We start from the raw sequence: 21,103 nt of genomic DNA on the forward strand, positions 1-21,103 counted from the left end.
TTAAGGTCTGAGAAGAATAACTTATACCTTTACAAGGACTTAGTCTGAACTTTAAGGGGAAATTCTAAGAAAACGTCACAGTTGTAAGAATTTTCTTAGAATTGCGTTACTAGGAGCAACTCTCAGCACGAGGAAGCTTTGTGAATACAGCCCCAGATTATTTTGTGGTGTGTGAAAAACAAGAACACTTTTTTGTCCTTCATTTTTATTGTAAGTGTGAACATAGTGGAAGAAAAAATAAAAGAAACTCTTAAAACGGGTATAAAAGTAGTGTTTTACATTAAAAGCTGTCACTGAAAACAGAAACTGATGAATAGACACAAAAATATACAGACATAGATGTTCTAAGTGTCACACAGTTGAATTAACATTTAAAAAATCCTTAAACTAACAAATTTTATCTTAAAATATCTTTAATGAAACAGCTACAACACAGTGTAGTCCAGGATCAGAATGACCCCTCCATGTAGTATGCAGGGGATGAGTACAGCAAGTAGGGGTTGAGTTTACGGTCTGCTGAGGCAAAGCTGCTGTTCTCATGGGCCTGGCGGCGGTAGTATCTGCGGAGGGCAGGACTGCCAGGATGGCACTGTCTCACATGGAGGAAGTACTCATCAGGGCGGCTTGAAGTGTAACCACAATCCTCACACACAAAGATCTTGGAGCGTCTCTGGCGGTAGGCATACTGTTGGTGAACGCCGTGGATCTTCCTCATATGGGACTCCAGAGAGCAACGCTGAGTGAAGGCTTTCTCACATAGCTCACACTTGTAGGGACGGATACCTGCAGCAGGGGGAGACAAAAGAGAGGGTTTATTTTTCCTGTGCATGCTTGTGTGGATGTATTTATACATTCAGACTGGCACTGTTAGGTGTGTGACAAATCTTGCAACTAAGGCTACACCTGTCAGAGAGGCATCTAAAAGCATGCAAAGCACTAATAATCAATACATATATACATCTGAAGACAAAAAAGAGACATGTATGAAAAATATTAAAAGGACATGATCTTGAATCATTTAAAAAAAATCATCATAACATTTTATGGTCTTAAAGCTGATTTGTTTCTGGGGGCCTGTCTTTTGTACCTCGGCTCTTGAATCCATCTCTGATTGTAGGTTTTGGACTGATATGAGCACTAGCAGAGGTAGAATAATACTAAATACCTTTACTTACATACTGTAGCCTACTTAACTCCAATTGTAAGGACACGACAGACTGTTCATACAGTAAATTAAATTACCCAACAGTATTTAAAATATAACTTTTTTTTTTAATCTTTTCAAGCAAAGCATCTCTGAATACCTTGAACAGCCCCCTATAAATGACATGCATTTTTATCAACAAACCTAGGTCTTGTATGACTGGAGTGTGTTCGGCCAGTTTGCTAAACTGTGGCCAAATTGTTACATGTTATGTCAGTGGCAGTGTCTGCAATGTGAATCCATCTGGAATTTTCTGTCATGTTCCCAGAAAAGTTTGTCTTCAAGTGTACTAAAGAAACACATAACATGCACATAGCCACTGATCTCACACAAAGGCCACTGCAAGACCTTCAGGGGCAAACGTACACTATGGCTGTGATAACAAAAGGGGCTCTACAGGCTTATATTGCATTAAACATTGTATACATGTCAGCATATTTCAGATTTTAGGGTTTGCGCTAGCATTTTGGGGGGCTTCTGGTTGGAGTACTTTCATTGCAAGCCCTGTTTTATGATTCAGGATAGAAGGGATGGTGAATGATACTGAAGGATAATGGATAATGCATTAATTATTTTACTGTAACACACTACACAGTAACATATACATTTAATGCAGACTTCTGAAAAAATAATAAGCTTGTTTTAATGCACATGTGAAACTTAAACCATTATAATTAGAGAGGTGTTGTAGTGTTTCGGCCCCAGTCTTGACGGGATGCAATAAGTGGTATAAGCCACCAGATGTCACTGTTCTTGCTGTGTTTGGGGGTGAACTTTGAGCACAGAGGTTTACTGATATTTTTAGATTGCATTTCTAGTACTTTGATTTCATGCATTTTCTAAGGAAGCAGATAGGGTGCGTGTGTATGTGTGAGCAAAGTTCATTCCTAACCTGTGTGTGTTCGCATATGCCTCTTGAGGTCGAAGGTGTCGTTGAATCCCTTGCCACAGTATCGACAAGGATGTCGTTTGACCAGGCTGTGGCACTTCAGGTGTCGAGTCAACATCCGCTGCAGAGGGAATATCTTGTGGCACACTGAGCACACAAAGTCACCTGAACTGGGGGAAGACCGGGGACGAGGCTGGTAGAAAGAGAAAACCACTGAATATTAAAATGTGGATAACACTGGTCAGCATCAGGCACAATTTGTTGTCAAAACCTGCAGGAGGTACCAGGCTGTGCTGTCAGCCCTCTGACAAGATACACCATTCTCTAACTCTTACCTAATGTTTCTTAAATCAGCCTTGAAATGCTACATGCACTCAAGTGACGAGCAGATACGCTGCTGCTTGAAACAGCCATATATGTATATTGTATCAGCTTAGGCTTTACTACTATGGTTAGCCCCTTTGATTTCACCTGACTGGAAACACAGCAGTCAAGCTGACACTGCTGCTCATCTAACTCAACTAGTCACCAGTCCACTAAATATTGGATTCCAGTCCAGTCCATTTCCTACTGTAAGTTTCTTTCCAGGCTGTCAGCAGCCCTACTCACAGCAGTCACCAGCTAATGCTACCTAATGTATGATTCTTACCCATACACAGCAACAAGTGCCACAAGTTAGGTGGCAAATTGTATGGAAGCCAAGTATACTTGGTTGTAATACAGGAGTGACACTATACTTCACAAGAAAAGCCTGACCTTACCTTCGCCCTGCTAACCAGTGCCAGTGCATTGGGATGGTAGAAGGAGCCACGTAACATAAGTGTGGACCAGTTGGGTCTGGCGTCAGCTCCTGGTCCTCCTGATCCTGCCAAAGGTAATGATAGTCTCATTCCAGCTGCTGTCCCACATCCTAACACTCCTGACTGAGGCACAGTTGTAGGCTGTTGGATGTCACGACTGCAGGACATCTGCTCCACAGCAATGTCACTCACTAAAAAGAGATAAAATTAAACAATTGTGTGCCTTATAAGTAAATAAAAATGGTCAAATTACGTAAAAATGGTACTGCTCATCAGGGATAAATCAACTTTGATGTTACTGCTTACACTTCACAGCTGAAAATGTATCAAAAGATACTCCAAATTCTTACCTGCTGTATTATCTTCTTTCCATTCAAGCTGTTCTGGCTCTTTCCATTGCCACGCTCCACACGCCCCACGTTTCTTTTTTACAAGGAAAGACCTCGGCATCCTTTGAATTCTATCAATCTGAATTATCTTTTTCTTTGACTTCTGTTGATTGTATCTCACCCCGACCTCTGATCCTTGCTCTCTTACTGCTTTCAGTTTTACAAACCAGCCTGCTACCCTATGTCTAATCCTTACATCCAACCCTCATCAATGGACAACCTGCAGGTACAGTATCCCAGCAAAATCACAGCACTCATTTCCATAACACTATCTGGGAAGAGTGGTGAAGGTTTGAAGCTTTAGTGACAGGGGGGTATGACTGGAGTACACCTGTGTAGACTGTGCGCGTGCGCCATTTTAACTGGTCCCCCACTGGTTTTGCATGTCAGGTAGTGAGAATCCGGGGAGCTTCACATTCAAGTGGCCCTTGGCATGCAAATTTTTGCCTCGGACCAAGCCCTGGCCCCAGACAAAGGGCACAGTCTGAGTAACAGGAGCAAGTACAGAAGAGCCACAGCCTTAACTGCTAGGTAAATCAGCCCTTTCTCTTTTTTTGAGTCTCTTTCTGTTTCAATTGTTTGGTGGGATTACAGAGCTTCTAAAAATGCACACAAAGGCCATTCAGACACACATTCAAGCAACTGCTTCTGTTGACTGTGTTCTTTACATGATCGCACATACATCATGGTACTTTCTCTTCTTGTGATCAATTATTTAGATAATGCAAAGTTGTAGATCACCAAGCACTGGGGGGGGGGGGGGGGGGGGGGGGGGGTGCAGGGAACAGGAGTTGGTCAGCAGAAATGACAAAATGACGAGAAACAAAAAATGCAATAAATATTACAATAATAATGATAACTATAAATAAATGTAATACAAACAAGGAAAAAATCGAAATAAAGACAAAGAATAAAGTCGGATAATTAAAAAGCCCACATCAATAAGTAAAAAATATGGAATTAATATCAATGCAGCAATCAATAATCAAAACAACCTCAACACAGAATGTAATTATTAGCAAATCCACTGTAGCAAACAACCACATCACAACAAAGACACAAAAGAATGAATGCTAACATACACATACCATTAAACTGTACACGTGCAAGTACATGTACCTGTTCAGAAAGGAAATAAGGTCAAGGCAAGGCCAAAGGTTGGACTGAGTTAAGCTCGTGGATGATTTCAGTAGCTTCAGACCAGCTATTGACAATGTCAGCTCTAACCTCAGTAATTCTGCTAGAAGACCTCTCAAGTAAAAACATGAAAAAAGTTAACTAGATTCTCTTCATGACAGTCATGGGTATGAACCAATTTTTAATAATGGTTTTCTTAGCAGCAGTTGAGACAGCTAATATTATCTGTTTCTCCTAAAGCAATCACAGTATATTCAGATAGTACTCAATAAGCTAAAAGGAGCTTCACCAATGGTCATTCAATAATGTTATTCATATATCATGGTACTTTTTATCCTGTTGTGTTGTTCCCTAGTTGTCACCAAGTGCATGTTGGAATAGGCAGCAGTCCTTGCAGTGCTGGTCCTAGCACATTTGGCACCCCAGGCCTAAGCCGGCCCCCCCCCCTCCTGTGGGTGCACCTATATCGCTTATAAGAAGATATGCCACTGAGCCCCTGCAACCTAAACAGAAAAAGGTGATGTAGAAAATGGATGGATGAATTAATTAAAATGTCCAAAACCGTGAAATAATAATAATATGTTACTTATTAATGATGACGTCATCAGGGTGAGACAGGAGTAACTAAACGTGCTCCGGTTGACCAGCAAACAATGTATTTTTTATAGTGATTTTCTACTGCTTGCTTACTAATTCTTGTGTTTTTGGTGTCCGGAACATCTGTATCGCCAGAACTGACCATTAAAGTGCCAGTCCATCGGACAGAAACGGGACTCTCACCGTGTCACTGTTGGCAGTAAAACTACCATCATGCCGACAAAGGAAGGCGACACCACTACATGCATTTGTGAAATATTGCATTAAGAATCACTCTTAGGTCTTCATGTGCAATTTCTTTTAGTACAGTCACAGCCAAAATACTAAATAAATCCTAAAAAAGCCATTAAAAACTTAAAATTGATTGGTTCCATAAAAATACATAAGAAATTTTGAGTATTGGGTCATTTTGGTACCAGTGATGAAGGTCGTTCTTCTGCAGTCCTTCAGCAGTTGGATACACTCTGCAGAAATACAGACGAACCAACAGCTTGGAAGACAAACCAAGATCTGGGCGTCCAAGGGTTTCTTCAGCAAGAAATGACCGCATCCTGATCCGCATGTGCAGGAAACCGCCGAATGACATCACAGGAGCTTCAGCAGCAGTGGTCAAACCAAACTGGTGTCCAGTGTTCCACCCGCACTGTACGTGGCCGACTTTTAGATCATAGCTTAAGGTCCTACAAGGCTATCAAGAAGCCCCTGATCAATGAGAGACAGAGGTTAGTCTGGCGTCGTTGGGCCCAGGCACACAAGAACTGGACAGCCAGGAATTGGAAGAAGATTTTGTGGTCAGATGAGTCCAGTTTCCAGCTTTATCTTCCTCCTACTAATGTGAGGGTACGCAGAAGGCCAGGTGAAGCATTATCTCCAGCATGTACAGTACCTACTGTCAAGCATGGTGGAGGCAGTATCATGGTTTGGGGATGCATGAGCGCTGCTGGTGTTGGTCATCTCACTGTCTGTGATGGCACATTGAACTCTACCAAGTATTGTACCATTCTCGAAACCCACATGCTCCCTTCTGCGCATGCACTGTTCCGTCGAGGTAAAAACTGGATGTTTCAACAAGATAATGCCCCTTGCCACACATCCAAGGCCAGTAGAACTTGGCTGCAGGAGCACAGTATCCAGGTCTTAGAGTGGCTAGCTCAATCCCCGGACATGAGCCCCATTGAAAATCTGTGGTGGATTATCAAAAGGTCTGTTTCAAAGCATAAACCAAAGAATTTAGAAGAATTAAAAGCAGTAATTCAAGAAGAGTGGGAAAAGATTACCCCTCAACAGTGTGAAAGGCTCGTGGGGAACATGCCAGCCAGGATTAGAGCTCTACTACGTGCCAATGGCAGGACTACTAAATATTAATTTGATGATGTGATGGTTTATTTATTTTTTGTTCAGTTTTGAACACATTCTCTGTTATTTGTTGACTTCGATACCGACAATGTTGAGAACTGACATATTGAAACTGTCAAGAATTTAGTTTTGTTAGTTTTTCTTGTAAACAATAAACAAAAAAATATAATTTGTATTTGTTTGTATCTGTCTAATGCAGCCACACCTTTTGAAACACAAAAAAGATTTTTCCACAAATATTTCATGATAATATTTGAGATTGTGTAAAATTTTAAGGGTGTCCGAAAACTTTTTTCCACCACTGTATGTATATGTATGTGTATGTATGCAAACATGTACTTTTCTGTTTTTGTTTGGTGGGTGGGGGGGGTGTTGGGGGGGGGGGGGGTGTTATTGTTACATGTATTTATTTTGTGCCTGGGCCCCTCTTAAAAAGCTTTTTAAGCTTCCTAGGGTGTCCCATTTCACATAAGGTAACTACAAAAATGAGTATGTTGTACATGATTTTAATTGATGTGTGAATAAAAGAAATGATGATGATGATGAACTTTTATTTCTGTTGAGAAATTCTCCAGATGAACAATGACAAAGCAAACTGCACATCTTCGTCTAATTGTCTGCACAGTCAGTGCATGCTAAAGAGGAAAATGAACTGCGTGCCTCTCATTTCACTGGGCTCTGCTGGCAAATACAAATGCAGCTGAAGACTAAACCCTGTCATGCAAATAACAATAGAGGTCACTCCAAGAACATTAGGAGGATCATGCGAACTGTACTGCAGTATAAACACACGTCAGCCCTGCCTGACTGCTACATTAACCAGTATATGTCCCACATTTCAACAGTGCTATTCACATTACTGTTGATGATGGCCTACTGAGGAAGAAAGAACAGGAAAGCTATCAGCATCTTTCATATATGTTAAAATCAAATAGCTACACACTTAACTATTGTAATTTGTCTGGAATGTGAAGCTACGATATTCAAACTGGTATATAACAGAGAAATTAAACAGTGTTGCTTCGTTAAAGTGACGCTCAAGGCTCATTTGGGAAGTCTTCTCTGCAGTTCACAACATTTAAGCTTTCACAGATAATCACATTATCTGAAGACATAATATTTATTTATGTAGGTCCTAAGTGTAAATGTCTTCAGACAGAGTAAATAAATGTGTCTTTTGGTAATAAATCTCTTTATACCTGAGAATGATATGTAGTATTAGCATTTCCTAAAATGCCTGCTGAGACTGTTGACTGTACCGTGTGTTGTTGCCCTACGGAGCTGCGCTCTAACTGTATGCAAAGCACCAGTCCGTGTGCTGCAGCATGGAAATTAAATGGTAAAAAGGTAGCTTCACTTTTCTTTGTGCAAGACAAAAAACTGGCCCTTCTTATTTCAAGTTCTTTGTCCACTGTTTAAACAAGTGTGCACAAGATAAATAAGGTTTTTTTGGTCTTTCTCTGGGGGTTGGGGGTTGGGTGAGGGGCACTATTTGAATACTTACGCAGTGTCATCTTTTTGTAGGCTATGACTCAGACCATTTTAATGTGGCTTTCACTGCCCTTCAGCTTCCTACTCCCTACCCTCTACTCTTCCCTTACACTACTCCTTAAGTACTCAGTACAGGCTACCACTACTGTACCTGTGGTACTACATTGCTCTATACTACCGCTGTTGGATGGATGCTATAAATTATACAGTTATTAATACAGATTCAATACAGCTATGAAATAGAATAACACACAGAAAGTTACACTGAACCACTGCATGTGACGCCTCCAACTCTTTATCTGAAGTAGTCTAAATAATTATGTGAAGAGGACTCATGACCAGTGTGCGTGCAAATGCAGTGAATCTTGTCGTCCTTCACCCTAACACACACACACACACACACATACACACACACACACACACACTGATGTTCAGCAGGGCACTAGTTGTACTACAAACTATTCCTCTTCCCCAAATAAACCAAACTATATGAAGGAAAGGAAGAAATCAAGCAGAAATCAGAGCTGACTGGGGAACAGAAAATGGGCGAGGTGTGAAAACAAGAATTTAAAAGAACGAGTGAAATGAGAACAGGAAGAGAGAAAAAACCTGCCCAGGAAATGAGAGCACAAAGGCAGAAGCGCAAGTTGTTGGTGTTAAACAAAGTCATGAGAGCGAGTGATGGAGGTGTGCAGGCAGTAATGGCAGCAGGTCTGACTGAATAGACTGATGGACACATGTACTTGAGAGAGGGAGTGTTCAAGTTGATGAGAAGAAGCAGATTGTTAAAAAGCAAGTGAAACTTTGGACACTGACTGTAGCTGGAATATGGGGTGAGTTCACTTTCTGTTACAGTGAAAATGTTTATCGACTCAAATCTGCTTTCCTTTTTTCATTCAAATCATTCTGAATGTCTCATGCATGAACAAGTAAAGCTGTGCAGAACAGAACTGCTTCCTATCAACTCTGCACTACACATTCTTAACAAGCTCTTCAGTTCTGACTACGTTTCCTGCTGTGTGCGAGTGTCTCGAGCTCAAAGCAGGTGTTCAGTTTTTACAGTTGTCACATATAAAAGGAAAATATCAGAGCTCTGTTATCTGTATTTTCTGTGGAGAGGCTATTTCATGAAATCCTAAAAAAGATTTGGAGGGCTAATGACTTTGAGAAGTTAGCATACAGTATATCACTGAAAGTGAAATAATGTAGTCCACATGAGGAAGCATTGTGCTGAGCACAGGAAGTGCTCAAAACATGACATGAAATCTTTCTGGCAGGAAGTTCATATTTCCCACAGGCTAGACATAGCAGTAGCAAAGTAGACTAAATTAACTTATTGTCATGATGCTTCATAGAGCATAGAAATAAGTATCTGCAGTACTGCTGCAAACATACCTCTGTTTTCTATTTCTTTAACTTTTCCTGAAACATTTAAACTTGTTCAATACAAATACATTTTACAATACAAGTTTAGCACAGGCCTGCTTGCATGTAAGTATCCTGTGCCAACTGTATATACAACCTGAGAGATAATTTTAAAGAAAGTATGCACAAAATACGTGAATACATCTTTGTCTAGGTATTTTTACAGTGGTTGAATGTAACTAAGTACATTTACAGAGGCTCTGTACTTCAGTACAATTATGAGGCACTTGTACTTTACTTGAATATTTCCATTACATGCTATTTTATACTTCTATGTCACTACATGTCAGAGAGAAATACAGTTTTGTATGTAAAACCTGAATCTGCAATGGCTATGTGGCATAGATGCACGCGACTGATGTTGTCTTAATGCATCCCATGATAATGCGGCATTGAGTGACAGACCTGCTACACCATGGAAAGATGGCAAGAAATATCAAGGGGATGTGTAGTTCAGAAATACAGTAGTAGTGCTCCCATACAGCATGCAGCAAAAGGCCAAAGGTTGGACTCGAACCCAGCTCATGGCTAAGGCCTCAGCTTACATTGGGCACACTCCGTTCTCTGTGTTATTTTCACAAAGTGAAAACAAAACAAAGTGAAAACAATACCGGCCCCTGCTGCGTTGTCATGTTTGGTAAATATGAATATTCATGGATTACCTCTTTAAATCCAGTTGTCCATTCCTGCAGTACTACCACACTACATATCACACTACACACTTCTATTGTTGCTCCACACTTCCTTCCACCCTATGATCTTGTACTCTGCATCTCATCATCATTTTCCCATCATGTCTCCTCCCCACAGTGAGTCCAGTATCTGTCAAGTGAGGGCGACAGTCATGATGTATGATGACAGCAACAAGCGTTGGGTGCCGGCGGGATCTGACAGTCCTTCCTTCAGCCGCGTCCAGATCTATCACAACCCTGCAGCCAACACCTTCAGAGTGGTGGGCCGCAAAATGCAGGCCGACCAGCAGGTACAAGACAAGTGTACACAGACACACAGACACACAGACACAGACACACAGACACAGACACACACACACACACACACACACACACACAGACAATCACCTTCAAGTGTGCTGGTTGTACACACATAGCACAGTCTCTCTGATTGAATATCAAGCCCATCAAACCTCTGAAAGGTCATTAAACACATAAAGTTTGCTCACTCCAAGCTCAGAATCATAATCTATGAAACCACTGGACTTCAAGCAGAGAAGTTTAGTCTCACCACCTTCTTGCTATGAGCTCATCATTTCCAAATATGAGAGCAGGTCAACAATAGACATCAGATGCTCACTATACCTTTAAACAATAACTCATCACTGAGAAAAGTCACAGCTTGTACCTGTACTTTGAAATCTTGCTCTGTAGTCAGGCTGAGACCAGTACCCCATTGTGGCCTCTTACTTCCTACTAGACTCAGACACAGACACAGACACAGACACGGACATGGACACGGACACGGACACGGATACGGACACAGACACTGACACAGACACACAAGGAGGAGTAACATTAGGGGTGGCAGTAGCTCAGTCCATGGGGACTTGGGTTGGGAACCAGAAGGTTGCTAGTTCGAGTCCCCATCCGGACCAAAATATGGAGCGTGGACTGGTGGCTGGAGAGGTGCCAGTTCACCTCCTGGGCACTGCCGAGGTGCCCTTGAGCAAGGCACCGAACCCCCCCAACTGCTTGGGGCGCCTCACCAAGGGCAGCCCCCTCACTCTGAGATCTCTCCACTTTGTGCATGTATAGGTCCTGTGTGTGTGTGTGTGTGTGTGTGTGTGTGTGTGTCTTTTGGACCTGTGTGTAATTGACAAGCAAGAGTGAAAACATTGAATTTCCCCTCAGGGGGATTAATAAAGTAAATAAACTTATAAACTTAAACTTAAAAACACACACACACACACACACACACACACACACACATCGGCACATGTGAGCACGCACAAGCACAAACAAAGTTGATGTGATGGTTTTTTTCTGTTGTTATCAGCTGGAAATGATGTTTTTGAACAATACAGCATCATCACCATCTAGTGGATTTTAGTCACATTGTAGGCAGATGCAGAGAATAACCAGCCCGTTCTCATTTCAACAAGGCCACCAGTGTCAGATCCTGATGCACAAGGCACTTGGATTATTTTGTGCCATTTTTTTCATAGTACAGGTAGGGGGGGGCAGGGAGGGGACAATATGCAGCAAAGGGCTGCAGGTCGGTAAACCCATCCACAGCAATGATGTAGTATAACGAGCTAGAAAGTCTTCATAAGGTGGCAGGGAGGGGTGGTGGTTGGGTTTAACAAACACAGGACTTTCACCCAGGAGATCATTGTTTGTATTTGTTATTTTAAAAAGACAAAATGCATGAACATCAAAGACTAACACTGAAGGAGTACCTAGAGAGCATCACAGTTTGAAGCAAAGGGCTACTGGCCAAGCAGCCATATTTGTTAAGGTGGGACCGAGAATGTGTTGGAACCACATATAGTATATTACTTACACCTTACAGTCTGATATAAGAAAGCGTGAAATAACACATCTGGCCTCTCTGTCTGAATTGCACTGAATTGCATTGCATTGTACAGATGTTCATGAACTTATAAGCAATGACCTCCAAAGTCTCGGATTATCAATACAGTCACCATGCTGTGCATCCTGTTCCTGCCAGGTGGTGATCAACTGTCCCATTATCAAAGGGATAAAGTATAATCAAGCCACACCAAGCTTCCACCAATGGCGGGATGCTAAACACGTGTGGGGGCTGAACTTCGGCAGTAAAGAAGACGCTACTCTTTTTGCCAACTCCATGACGCATGCATTAGAGGCTCTCAGTGCACCAGCAGGCACAGGTAAACATTACAATGCAAGAGGGTGCATTAGATTCAGGTCAGGCAGTGTGAAGTGTTTCTGTGTTAGTTATGTTGTGATCTTTATGTTGTGACTGTGCATGATTATGTCTTTTTAACAGTAACAGCCTAACTCTGAAATCATAAAAAGGTCACCAGAGGATTTTGCAAATGTTTCTATTTTTGTCATAGTCCTGCTGTGTTAATACATTTTTGCTATGTTATGATATAGCTGTTACTGACATATGGTTAGAAAAAACATCCATCATCAAGCATTATGTTGAGTGCTGTGCTCAATTAAAGGAGTAATCAATTATTTCTAGTCAGTGACAAATTACCGTGAGCTAAAATCAAATCTGATTATTTCTTCACATCAAAAGTACTTGTACATGTTGAAATTTCATCAGCTTGATTTCACCAACTACAGTGTATATAATAAATGCAATGCTCTCACAGTGGATGTGATGCTCTAGTTAAGTCTGGTGTTCTCTGGACTCCAACCCTGCTGGCATCTACTGTTTTCATTAAATAGTCTTGATTCAGAGGAACTCGCTTGTCAATTACACACAACAATGTTTTTGCTCAGGCCCGGCTCAGAATGGACCCTCTGCCCAGGAGCTGGAACAGCAGAAAAGGTACTGTTCATTATAAATGACACCGAGGCTACAGCTACTGTTTATTTTTTATCATTATCATTGATTGTTGTTTTGATGTTATTTTCTTCAACTAACTGTTTAATACTTTGAAAAAAGCCACCATGTTCAAAAGACAGAAAAAGCCCAACATACACACAAAACAGCTTTTAAAGCAACAGTGTTTAAGATTTAGGGGGATTTAGTGGCATCTAGCGGTGAGGACTGCACATTACAACCAACAGAAATCTCTCCCAGTTAGAATTCCCTCAGTGTTCATATTCAAGGAGGTTTATAGTGGGAGCTGAATTATCCACAGAGGTCTCCTCCTTCCAAAACAAATGCACCTGGACATTTAGACCAGAAAACACTGAATAAAGCAGTTTAACAAAAAAAGTCAGGGTTTTTCCAACGCTCTTGTCAGGAGGGGCTGCTAACTATGGTGGTCGATGGGGTAACACAGATGGCCCTATCTAGAGCCAGTGTTTGGCTTGTCTGTAGAAACATGGCAATCTCTGCGAGTGAGGAACCAGGATTATATTTTCAGGTGATTATACACAAAAGAAAACATGCATGTTATATTATATTCCATTTCTGCCAATACATCTCCCTAAATCCTACACACTGGGCCTTGCTGGGATTTTAACAAAAATTTGAATTATTGATCTCTGTCCAGACTGGAGCAACAGAGGCAGGAACAGCAGGAGAAGGAGCGCCTAGAGAAAGCCAGGCAGGCCTCCGCTGCCGTGTCTGCCCCAGCTGCCCCAGCTGCTCCACCCGCTCCACCCGCCCCACCGGCACCCCCACCACCTCCGTGTCCACCACCTTCCTCAGGATCGTGCCCACCTGCACCTCCGCCACCTCCAGCTGGGGGTGGGGGTGGACCTCCACCTCCGCCTCCACCTCCACCACCTGGGGGTGGAGGTGGAGGTGGAGGTGGAGGTGGAGGCGGAGGTGCAAATGATCTTGCCGCAGCTCTAGCAGGAGCCAAACTACGTAAAACAGTCAAGGTAGTGTACACCACCAGTGCAGTCACAACCATGCACAGCTGCTCAGTATAAGACTGCATAAAAAGATGCAGCTTAGCACAAATGACGGAGGTTTTTGGTTTCCATGTCTACATTAATGACAAACTGAGTAAGCTGATCAATAGAACAAATTATTTAGAAGATAGTGACTGGAGGTGTTTATGTGTATCCAGGATGAGGGAGGAGCAGGAGCCCCACCCCCCAAACCCGCACCCTCATCTGGTGGAGGTGGAGGAGGTTGTCTCATGGGAGAAATGAGTGCCATCCTTGCTAGAAGGTACGTTCTTACTTAAAGAGACAATCTGTGTAAGACAGATATGTCTGTGATGATCTGATGTTTGGCACTTTTGAATGTCTATAATGAATCTGTTTTAAATAGGAGGAAAGCTGCTGATAATCCTGCTGAGAAAAAGGTGGAACCTCCCAGTGTAAGTCTCCTGTCAGTGATTTCATGAACACTGATTTCCTCTCATTATTCTGTAATATCTGTAGAATGAACAGTGAGATTTAAGATATGAGTGGATGATAACCTTGGTTCATGTCTGTACTTGACTACAGCAGGATTCTGACTCTTCAACATCAAAATTCTCAGGACCAGCAGGTGAGTAATGTCACTTTCCCCCTCCTACAGGACTGTAATAAGTGCTATAGTAGGGTGCTATAGTAAATGGGCTTTCATTTATTAGTATCTCCTCGTTGTCACACTACATAATACTGTGAACAGTTCTCAAAAAACACTTTTTTGTCCCCAAGAGGAGATTCTTTTTCCCGGCACTGTATATTATACATTTATTCTTTGTCGACAACCAAAACATTGACTTAGCTTTAGAATAATGTATGCTTCATATCTTAACATATGTTCTCTGGTATGAAGACTTGGAATACATTTTAGGATAAAAAATGTGCTGTACTAATACATATATTCGTATTTGATCAGAAACCAATGGAAAGCCCAAAGAACAATCTGCCACCATTCCAAGGTGAGTTTGATCCATTATGCTTGCTCTATCCTGATGATGGATCATTACATCACATTATGTTCCACAGACAACCATCATATTTCAGCCTAGTCTCATAAACACACAAACTAAGTATAAAGAGCAAGAAAGTGTGCATAGGGTGTGGACTTTCTACCAGGAGACTGCTTTTCATGTCCCATGTGAAACCAAAAGTCATAACAGTTATGTGACGTTATGGACTCAATGTAACTACACCAAAGTCTTTACATAGGAGTCCTACCTTACGTACGTTTATGTCACTTGTGTCCGATAGTTATTTTAACCAAAACCACTATCATTTCCAAAACAACTTCGGCTTTGTCCATTTTATGTATTTCTGGGAGACTGTGTTGCATATTTGGAGCTGAATAACAGCCTCCCCTGAGCCATTCATGCAAATTTAAAAACCCAATCACAAACTACTTTAAAGGATCTGCATGTTTTTACAACAGGCCCAAATCCTTAACCAACAATCAAAAGGACTCCAGCCCCAGCTCCTCCACATCTCCCTCCTCTAACTTCACCACTAACCCAGTGTCCAGGTATCACTCCCCTCTCTGTCCCCACCTGCCACCAATGTTCTTTACCGTCTCGAGGTGCTACTTCTCAGTGCTCTCTGGTTTGTACGCTGCTGCCTACATTACAGTATAAACCTGCGAAATGAGCTCTGTGCTAGTATGACCGATATTTTCATTCGTGGTGTGCTGCTTGCAAATGACTTGCTACAGCAAATTTAGCACTCGACATTTGGTGGTTTTTATCTGAGGCTGCAGTTAAAGAGACTGAAACTTGTTTCTCAGGTGCTTTGGTGACAGTCTCATGCAACATGTTGCCATGATAGAACCCTGCAACTGCATTCACTAGTTTTCTTTCTTGACAGCATGAACATAAATCATTAGGTCTGCCTAAATTCTAACTGCTTCACTGACGTGTTAAGATGTCTTTATAAAGACTTGAGGAAGTGGTCGGTCTTACTAAAGTATGAGCAGTTGTTAGGATGATGCAAAATTACATTTACTGTTAACTGTTGACTGCTGCTGCTCTGTCTCTGCCCTTCTCTCACTTTTATATTCACTTTTTTCTAATATGTATTAAGTGCTTTTGGTTGTTTTTGTCTGAAATAAAGTATGCTGCTGCTCCTGGCCCGCTCTCATATGGAAAAGACCCTCTTGATCTGAGAGAGTGTGTTTGGCTGACTGTAAACTTGGGTCTTTTTCTTTCTTAGAATGAAGGTGGTAAAAAAGAACTCCGACGGTGCAGGAAGTGATATTGATATGGAAAAAATCAAACAGGTTGGTTCCTCTATTTGAACACACAACAATATCCAATATCAGTAGAGATCTGTGTTATGACTTTTTCACAGCAGAATATTAACTTTTCATCTATGAAAAACAAATCAAAGGCAGAACAGGCTGTAGTTAAAAAAATCATAACTTTCTTTGCAGGATGTCACTGTTGTGTCATGTTACCACATAGAGCTTTCAGGCCGTTTGCTGAAATACTGATTGGCTTCAATTATGATGTAGGATTTTTCATGTAAGAACATTTTAACACCAAGGTCTCATGGCATGTATGTGTGTTTGAAGGAAATTATTGAAGACGTGAAAAAAGAACTTCAAAAAGTGAAGGAGGAGATTATCACAGGTGAGTTCTAACTTGTATGCTGCCTATTGTCATTAGTTTATAAAGCTTGTATAAACTATTAACATTTTACGTTGTTATGTCATGTCATGTTATGTTATACCTGTGTATTACTCTTCTCTTCTTTTCCAGCACTGATCCAGGAGCTGCAAATGCAAAAGGGTGAAGACTCTTGAAGACTTCAAGAAAATAATAGATATGAATGTTTCATCATGCATGAGAAATTGTGTTTCATTGTTTCTTCTTCATATGTTCGCAGAAGAGCTCAATGGATACTGGATTTTTTAAGGCAAATACAGATATTGATATTTATAAGTAAACTGAATCTGGTTAAGATATGTTGGCTGATGTTATTTTTTTTTAAATGAAGACATAATATTCATAATAATATTTGAGAAGAATATCTCGTGTTTGTTCAGATTTTCTTTCTTTTTTTTTTGGTTTGGTTTGGGGTTTTTTTTTAGAGAGAATTGTGGTTACAGTGTGTACTAAACCTCTAAATAAATAAAAAAATAAACCTCTAGTGTTCTTTGGTGGACAGGAGTAATGAAAACATGGTTTCTAAACAAAGGAGTGCAATTTCTAAAGAAATTGCACTGTGAGTGCTGGGTGTTGAAAACTGATGGTACACTGCAATGCTGGCTTTGAACCTCAGACAATACCCGTAATGTATGAATGCTGTGGAATATTTTCAAGTTTGTTGAAAAGCTGACGCTACATTGCAAGGTTTACTCTTAATGAAGAAGCTGTTGAGGGACTATGACTGAATTGTTAAATTGGGAGAAGGTCTATTTAGTGAATGGGATTTAAAAGTTGAATAATTCCATAAGGTTTGAAAACGGTGGAAATATATATTTGTGTAAAGTATGAATTAGCGCAGAAGACTTGAAGAAATGCTTGAAAAGGTTTAAAAATGTCAAAGTCCTGTCCATCTGCAAGTGTCAAACTGCAGTAACTGATCTCATTTGGCTGTGTCTGTCCAGCATCAATCAAAGGTTGCCACTGTGATGGTAACTGCTAACTCCCACAAGGGTTTCCCAATAAAAACTCACAGCATTAAACACATACTTTGTACAGCATTGCCGTGAATTCGTCACTCCTCTGCGACCAGGCAGGAGGTGCAAAGCACCAGAGCAAGGACCACAAGCAACAGCTTCCTCCCACAGGCCATCAGGCTGCTGAATAGGTGACCCATCTCACTCTGACTAGCTGTAGCTTAACTTATAAGAGACTCTTAATTAGCATACAGTACAGGCCAAAAGTTTGGACACACCTTCTCATTCAATGCGTTTTCTTTATTTTCATGACTATTTACATTGTAGATTCTCACTGAAGGCATCAAAACTATGAATGAACACATGTGGAGTTATGTACTTAACAAAAAAAGGTGAAATAACTGAAAACATGTTTTATATTCTAGTTTCTTCAAAATAGCCACCCTTTGCTCTGATTACTGCTTTGCACACTCTTGGCATTCTCTCCATGAGCTTCAAGAGGTAGTCACCTGAAATGGTTTCAGGCATAAATAAACAATATTTATTGAATAGAACATATTTTCTATATAATCTTAAGAAAAGTGAATATTAACATTAATATAAATAAGAATGTTTGCTGAAGCCGGCTGTACTGGTTGGTCTTTTTTAGTGGTGGCTGAGGCTGGATGTGGATCAGCTGAGTCTGTATTTGTTCTGGCTGATGATCCAGCATCTCCTCTACTAACAAACTTATAGCCACAGCAAGTAATGTTTTCAGCAGACAAAAAGTTATTTTTTGAGAACTGTCACTATATTCTGGCAGTAATGAGACAGATAATCTGGGGAAATCATGTTCCTCTGGCTCCTCCTAGTGCTCCAAACAGCACTTGCAAAAGTACCTGAACAAACAAAACCAACCACAGAGCCAGAAAGAGTATAATGCAGAATCAATCACTGCTTGTGCACACATTTTCCTGCCAACAACAGCAGCAAAGACGATTATAAGAGAGAGACTGACGACAAAAAGCTTACTTTCACTTTCATGAAAGAAGCACGCTGCAGGACTAAGAGGAACCACACAGACATGATTTTTTTTAAGATTTTCTGTCTTGTACTACTGTCAGGATATAGTGACAGTTATAAACTAGACAACATCTTGTGATAACTTCAGCCATGCCACGCAACTTAACGAAAAAACGAATGTCTCACTATCTCAACCACTCCAAATGCTGGCTGTGTGGATTGAAAATCAAGCCATCAAGGCCACAGGGTGAGTACATAGACTGTAAAAATAATGTATGGAGCTACAGTGACATCACCCCTTGGTTTGTGGACTCCTGTTTTGAAGCCTCGAGTTAAACATTTTGGCTATCTCCCTCTTGATTTTTTTTGGAGACAGAAGTGACCATATTTGGGCTAGAGGCTGGAGCTGTGGAGGAGCGATCTGACTGAGAAGGCAAGCACACTATTGGCAGACAGCCTGTCACTCAAAACTGATGGCCCTTAATTATGTGTAACTTTAAGCCTGGATAAACTGCCTCAAAGGGTGAGTTGTATAAAAAATTCACCCCCTGTGCAGTTGTTATGAATGGAGAAATTAGCCATAGAGACCAAAACTGCTTTTTTGCACCAGGATGTAAATTTGTAAATTTCTGCTGTAAAGTTAGGGGGTCTATGGAGAATGACTGGCTTCTAGAGCCTCAAGAGGCCATACAGAGAATTGCAGTTTTTCCGGCACTTTGATGTTGGCTTCATTTTTCGACTTCCCATTGGTGGTGTAATTAACATTTTTCACCCTGCAGTCCTCCATTGCTGCCTCAAACTCCAAACTCCACCTCTCCTCATTTTTGTAGTCTGCCTTGTTCCATTGAGGATTCTTTTTGCAAGAGACTCTGCAGAGCTTGCCCCATCACAAAACACACATCTCTAAAACATGAGGAGGTGAGCCTTGGCCTATGGAGCTGATGCCACTCCTGGTGTGCTGCCTCAATCTTACAGGCCACGTCCAGTGTGACCATCAAGCTTTTGAGGTGGAAGTGCTCTTACTCAGTGCACACATGCACATACTCAGTTGGGGCAGCAGTGGGTTAGGTGGAGGATCTTTGAGGATCTCAATGAAAGCTCTCGATGTTATGGAAAAACGACTAGTAGCATGTGTTCCAGTGATGAGAAGGTCACTGTTGTAACTTTTGAACTCCCATACTGCCCACAATGTAGGTCAAGATACACCAAGTTCCACCCACAAGACCCAGCCCTGCTTCTATGGGAGTACTGCAGGATGAAGAATGTCAACTGTACATCCTGGCTGCGGTGTTGCCATGCACACTGATGCCCCTTGGCTCGGTATGTTACTGCTGTTCTAGGCTTGTGCCGTTGCTGCTCTGGCTCAGTGCAGGTGTAGACAAGGGGGCACAACCTGCACATTCACTTCCGATAAGTGTGCAGTTTGAAACAGCAACAGTCAGTGAGCTTGAATGTCTAGGCATTCAGAAACAGCTGATAAACCATTCGTTCTTCAAACATGTTATGTCAGCCCAGCCCATTCTCATTCCGAACTCATCAAATACCTTACGCACCTTTCGCGGCAGTATAATACGCACCCATTGAGTGGATATCCGCGCGAGATACAGACGCACAAAGCCATCTGTAGTAAAAATCCTTATTCTCTTTTAGTTTCTCATTCCTTTCCTCATTCACGTCACTTTCTTTACCTCACTTCCTTTCTCCTCCTTTCCTCATTTCTGATTGGCTTTTGTTTTCACCTTTTGTCACTCCTCGTTTAGCTGATTGAGTTCACCTGATCACTCCTTATTTAAAGGACCTGCACTCCCTCTCACCAGTCTTTTCTTCCTCACCTTTGCATGGGGCGGCAGTGCTGGTAAGAGTTTAAGTTATGTGTTCTTTAGTTTTGTCCCATGTCCATGTTAGTTTACGAATAACCTTATTTCTTTAAGATGGACATGTAACCTTATTTCACTTATTATAATATAACTTAAGTTTTAATCTTATTTTTGCTTCCTTCTAGATTCACCACCCATGTTTTCTGTACCCTTTATTGAATTCATCATTTAAATTCAGTTAAACTCTGAAAAATAAACCTAAGTTTGAAAATTCAATTCCTGAAGTTTCTGGCTCATTGCATTCTGACCAATGCCCATGGTGATGGTAAACATATCATTTGAACCTCCTAATTAACACCACCATTAATGGTGTTATGAAATGCACTGGCTGCTGCCGATAACAATGTAATATAAAAAGCTGGAAGTAAGGAGTATAAGGAAGTGGATGGGTCTAACAAACTCTGGACTTTCACCTGGGAGCCACTGTGTGAATGCTGAACCAAACCATCATGGTTTTTCTAAACCTAACCACGTGCTTTTGTTGCACAGGGAAATAAACATAAATATGAGGTGTTTTACTGACAAAGTATGTTTATTTTGAAAGACTGTATGCATCTAACAGACTGTACATTTCAAGTGAAAATGGATGTGTACTTTAAAAGGACAAAAATATAAAATCGGCAAGCCATCCCAGAACGTCAACAGACAGAGGGATGCCTAGCGCGTCATATGTAGAAGTGAAAGTACTCTGACAACGCGGTGATATTTGAGGAGTTCAGATAAGAACATGTTGGTCAATCTCCGAAGATACACATCGAATAAGTTCATGCATTAGTAAA

General features: G+C 41.2%; 2 protein-coding genes across 8 annotated transcripts; one reads left to right on the forward strand and one right to left on the reverse strand.

The window, feature by feature from the left end:
* Nucleotides 1–448: 448 nt before the first annotated feature.
* Nucleotides 449–3,343, reverse strand: LOC117261460 (putative transcription factor ovo-like protein 3). Its single transcript, XM_033633862.2, has 4 exons — nucleotides 3,244–3,343; nucleotides 2,855–3,084; nucleotides 2,097–2,286; nucleotides 449–783 (listed from the first exon to the last, which is right to left on the reverse strand). The coding sequence occupies exons 1-4, from the start codon at nucleotides 3,341–3,343 to the stop codon at nucleotides 449–451; spliced, it is 855 nt and encodes a 284-aa protein (XP_033489753.1).
* Nucleotides 3,344–8,507: 5,164 nt separating this feature from the next.
* On the forward strand, nucleotides 8,508–17,515 carry LOC117265448 (vasodilator-stimulated phosphoprotein-like). 7 transcript variants are annotated; one of them, XM_078172220.1, is made up of 14 exons: nucleotides 8,517–8,696; nucleotides 10,099–10,270; nucleotides 11,974–12,154; nucleotides 12,738–12,786; nucleotides 13,460–13,656; nucleotides 13,708–13,793; nucleotides 13,985–14,088; nucleotides 14,191–14,239; nucleotides 14,370–14,412; nucleotides 14,749–14,791; nucleotides 15,262–15,351; nucleotides 16,035–16,101; nucleotides 16,396–16,453; nucleotides 16,583–17,515. In XM_078172220.1, exons 1-14 carry the CDS (start codon nucleotides 8,692–8,694, stop codon nucleotides 16,624–16,626), a joined length of 1,188 nt encoding a protein of 395 aa, XP_078028346.1. In that variant the 5' UTR covers nucleotides 8,517–8,691; the 3' UTR covers nucleotides 16,627–17,515. The 7 variants fall into 7 exon arrangements, with proteins under 7 accessions (XP_033495877.2, XP_033495845.2, XP_033495868.2 ...); XM_033639961.2 differs by having other exon boundaries at nucleotides 8,518–8,696; nucleotides 13,714–13,793; XM_033639971.2 differs by having other exon boundaries at nucleotides 8,518–8,696; nucleotides 13,720–13,793.
* The last annotated feature ends 3,588 nt before the right edge of the window (nucleotides 17,516–21,103 follow it).

Source organism: Epinephelus lanceolatus, chromosome 11 (assembly GCF_041903045.1).
Source record: "Epinephelus lanceolatus isolate andai-2023 chromosome 11, ASM4190304v1, whole genome shotgun sequence".
Lineage (NCBI taxonomy): Eukaryota > Metazoa > Chordata > Actinopteri > Perciformes > Serranidae > Epinephelus > Epinephelus lanceolatus.